This window comes from Battus philenor, unplaced genomic scaffold (assembly GCF_028537555.1).
Source record: "Battus philenor isolate CCGP_79_NKW_IND1 unplaced genomic scaffold, ilBatPhil1.0.hap1 SCAF_27, whole genome shotgun sequence".
NCBI classification, from domain to species: Eukaryota; Metazoa; Arthropoda; class Insecta; order Lepidoptera; family Papilionidae; genus Battus; species Battus philenor.
Window position 1 is genome coordinate 895,942 of NW_027181690.1, and position 4,623 is coordinate 900,564.

The 4,623-nt window shown below is 31.9% G+C and overlaps 1 protein-coding gene across 1 annotated transcript; it reads left to right on the forward strand.

Annotated features, from left to right (window-relative positions):
* The first annotated feature begins 823 nt into the window (after window positions 1-823).
* Window positions 824-4,283, forward strand: LOC137925650 (dynein light chain roadblock-type 2-like). The gene is made up of 4 exons (XM_068769124.1): window positions 824-880; window positions 1,983-2,070; window positions 3,341-3,441; window positions 4,161-4,283. The coding sequence occupies exons 1-4, from the start codon at window positions 824-826 to the stop codon at window positions 4,281-4,283; spliced, it is 369 nt and encodes a 122-aa protein (XP_068625225.1).
* The last annotated feature ends 340 nt before the right edge of the window (window positions 4,284-4,623 follow it).

A 4,623-nucleotide genomic window follows, 5' to 3' on the forward strand; every position in this document is an offset into this window, starting at 1 on the left:
AATACTACTTGACTATTTTGATTTATTTTATTTATTATTTCTGTTCTATTCTTTATTTTACATTTTGTTTGTAAACTATTTTTTTTTTCGTTTTAAACTTTTACTTCACTTTTTATCTATATCTTTCTTAATATCTTATATTACAATTTCCTTCTGTACTTCACAATTTACATTTTTCTTCACATTCAAATCGTCTTCCGTTCATCACCTTCCATACCTCATCTTTGTTTTTAAATCACGGTTTGTTACACTATCACAGTTCTGACTCAATTATTTGATTTTATTTACATTTCATAATTTGTTGTTATTTATATTACTAGTTTTATTTTTTACAATTATTGGTATTTTATTATCTTTACTTATTTACTAAACCTATGTTGCTTTATTCATGACTGCTTGGGTACTTGGTTTACCTTTTATATATATATACATACATACATATATATATATAAATATATATATATATAATATATATCTACATATATATATATATATATATATAATTTTATACATTTTCTGAAACGGAAAACTTAATGCTGAAAGCACTCTCTGCCAGTTAACCATTAGGGCGGTACACAGACCATAAAGTACTAGGAATTGAATAAAAACTAAGTTGAATAAGAACTAAAGAAGTAAGAGAATCACATAAAAACACACAACAACAAGAACACATATAAATTTGCAAGAGGCTACGCTACTACAATATTATAAAACCATTATATGTATATATATATATATATATATATATATATATATATATATAATTTTTTATTGTATATTTTATTCCTTTCAGAGGTAACACATATAGAGCGTACATATAAACATGAAGATATTGACAAATCTAGTGAAGGACATAATGGACGAGTGGCTTTTAAATATGGTAAAACATAAATTTTTTCTTGTCTTTATAAATTCATTTCTATATGTCCCAAAATGCAATCTGTTTTCTAGTACTAGCTGCATCTTCCGCTTATTTCTATGCCAACAACTAAAATATATTTGAAGAAAAAATATTACACGAATATTAAATACATTTGTAGTCGTTTATTTGCTGTTTTCGTTTCAATTCAGTATAAACTGTCGCAGAAATAGATGAAATTCATTATAATGACAGTAGCGCCATCTGTCGAAAATTTAAAATAACTTAACTAAAAATCATCATTTAATTAAATGCATAGTTTAAGATTCAATAATGGACATAAGCCTCCTCCAAAGATATCTATGGGGAGACATACCATAATCGCCACGCTTGGCAGACTGGTGGGCGATTGCAGTGTGGTATTATGGTACGCAGAAGATACAGCCGCCCATCCTCTGAAAGGACTGATGAAGGACATACAAACAAACATTAATTTATAAATATTTATGCATATAAATATACAGAGAGAGAGAGACAGATAGAGATAGAGTTTTTGTACATCTCTAACCTCAAATGTCACGCTAAGATATTTTTTTTTATATGGTCCCCGCTGTTGGGGACCTCTCGTTCCCCTATCTCGTGTGGGACAGGGACTTTTTATTTCTAGTAATTTATTCATATTTTTTATTATTATCATTCTTCTCTTTCATGTATCATCTTATCTGTCGTACTGTTTCCTTCATTCTGCAATTTTCCCAGTCTTTCTCTTTCATTCCATTAGCCATACATCCATCCTCAACCACTACATTCTAGGTTTCCTTACTATTTTATTTTGCAACATTACATTTATTGTTCAAATATTTAACACGTATTTTCTTTGTAATTATCATATTATATTATACTGTTTATTGCACTATTTTTGGTACTACTATATTCCTTTTATTTCTATATTTTAGTGTTTGTTTTATTTTTACCTATTGTATTTATTACCACCTTCCTGCAGTAGCTGAGGAAGCATTCTCTCTCCCCTTCACGCTAAGATATTAAAGCGAAAGCGCCTTTATAGAATACAGCTGGTGGCACAACACTTTTCTTTTAACATTAACTATTGCATATTTTTCAGACGGTCTCCTTAAATTCAGTCAATCCAATTGTTGATAGAATAATGGAAGATGATTCAGTCGAAGGCGTAGTTATGACAAACGGACAGGGTAATTTTAAAATAGTTAAAGTTTTATTTGCATGCCAATTCGACCTTCGCCTTCAGAAATAACTGTAGTGCCTTGTATGGTAGACTGGATTCAAATTAATATTTCTTTCGATGTAATATTTAAAGCCAAGTGTTGGCGAGTGTGTGGATTTGAAAGAAAGAGATGGTGGTAATCCAATTATAATTTTACAAAACAAGCTAACAGTAATGTAATACGTATCCTATCGTTTGGTGGCTGGGTGGTAAGTAATGCTATTAAAAGGAACAAAACCAAATAGAAAAACTGGAACCAAAAATGAAATAAATGCACATGTAAACGAACTTATCAAATAATAATAGAACATAAGACAAGTCCAGCAATGTATTTAAAAGTTCAAATCCAAACAAATCTGTAATATCAAAAAATAAAGATAAAGATTGGAAAATAAATGTACGTAGCCACCTAAGAGTAAAAAGATGAGGAAAGGAAGGTGATGAAAGCAAGAAGGAATGAAAAAACATAAATTTCAAGATATTGTGAAGGGCAGAATAAAAGAAATTGAGAAGTATGAAAGTGAGTGTCGAATAAAGATAAAACTGAAAAAATTATGTGTAAATAAAGTCCCTGTCCCAAACTAGATTTAATGGCTCCCAATAGTGGGGGCCATTAAAAAAAATACGTAATATTAGACTAACAGAACAAACGAACAAGCAAAACTGCATCGCGACACAAACTGTCAATATAAAAAGTATACTACTACTACTACTACTACTACTCCGCTGGCTCAGTGGCCCCAAAGTGGGTCTTGGCCTCCGAGGCGAGAGACTTCCACTTTCCTCTATCTTGCGCCATCGTCTGCCATTGGCTGACATTCAATTCGCGCAAGTCTGCCTCAACGCGATCGATCCAGCGATACCTGGGTCTACCCACTGGTCTTCGACCCCTCGGTTTTTCAAGGTACGCTACCTTCACGCTCCGATCCGATCCCATTCGCTCCAAGTGACCAAGCCAGCGGATTCGTTGAGCTTTATATTCGCCAATGATATTTGGCTGTGCTACTAAAGTCTCAATTTCGGCATTCTTTCGGAGCCTCCAAGATCCGTCTTGATTTCTCGCTGGTCCCAAGATCTTCCGCATGATTTTTCGTTCTCTTACTAGCAGTTTTTGTTCTTCTTCCAAAGTTAGTTATAAAAAGTATAAACAAATAAAAATATAAAAAGGTTTTATATGATCCAGTCAGTCACACTACTTGAGTATATACAACCTGTTTTCAAATACACGTCCCTTCAAGGTATGCCTATACTGACAAACATAAACGTAATGGGTGCAACCAACTATGGACTTGCATTGCGAAGACTGGGTTCCATGGCACAAGCAGGCGTAAAGGAAGTAGTAAGAAAAATATTTTTAATTCTAGTAATGATCTCTTATTGATTTCAAAACATCTTAAAATTATTTAGGTGGCCAACGCGAAGGACCAGAAAGCTACCACTGTCTCGTGGTATTAATATCTGCTGAGGAGTTCCCACTGTAAGGCATAAGCATCTGGCAAAGAACGCCAAGACGACTGATCTTGTACTGTTCGTATGAGGCGACTTTGCCCGATGTCAGATATGAATCCTCCAATGGGGGGGTGTACCCACACCGCGTCTGCCGTCTTGTGGACACCAGAGAAAGCCATTCGTCCCCAACAGCCTTTGTATATGTTCTAAAAATTATTGTTTATTATCTGTCTCTGCAAGCTTGCTGCTGTACTGTTAAAAGTATTTGGCCTATCACATTAAAATAATGAAAAATATATAATATAATAGTTGTATGTATAGGCCATTTATAAATTAAAGAACTAACTTATCTTTATTATATTATCTTTATTTCGAATCACCCTGTAAATTTTTTGTACCTGTTATCTATTTATCATAAATGTTACATTTCAACCTAATTTTAATCATGTATCTAATAGATACAGGCGTTACCTCGCGGAAGTCCATCTTAACTAAGAAAGGGAGTAATATGTAGCTACTTCCGCTATGCAGCAGTAGTCGTGCAATGAAGATATGTGTGATACAGTTTTCTTTAATTGTACGCATATATAACTTAATATTAATTTCTAGGATCCATTTGACGAGGTGATAATGATGCGTTTGAATACACGGAAACATGAAATTATGGTCGCGCATCATTCGGAGTTCAACATAATAGTGTTACAACATTCAAGAGCATCAAAATTAAAATAATTATAATTTTGATATTAATTAATAATTTAGCTATCGTATCTTTTATATGTATATATATATATTAGGATATATAATAAAGCGTATATTATAATTTGTGTATTTATTTAATTAGGTTCGTACAGTGAAAATTGAAAGTAATATACTACCATTAAAAATTATAGGATTTAAAATACAGAACAAAGGCTTCTCACATAATTTTATTCATAGAACCGTTTCGTACCGGCATGTGTATAAATATATATATATATATATATATATATATATATATATATATATATATATATATATATATATATATACATAAATATGTGTGTGTGTATATGTAAAGAAACTAGTTAAT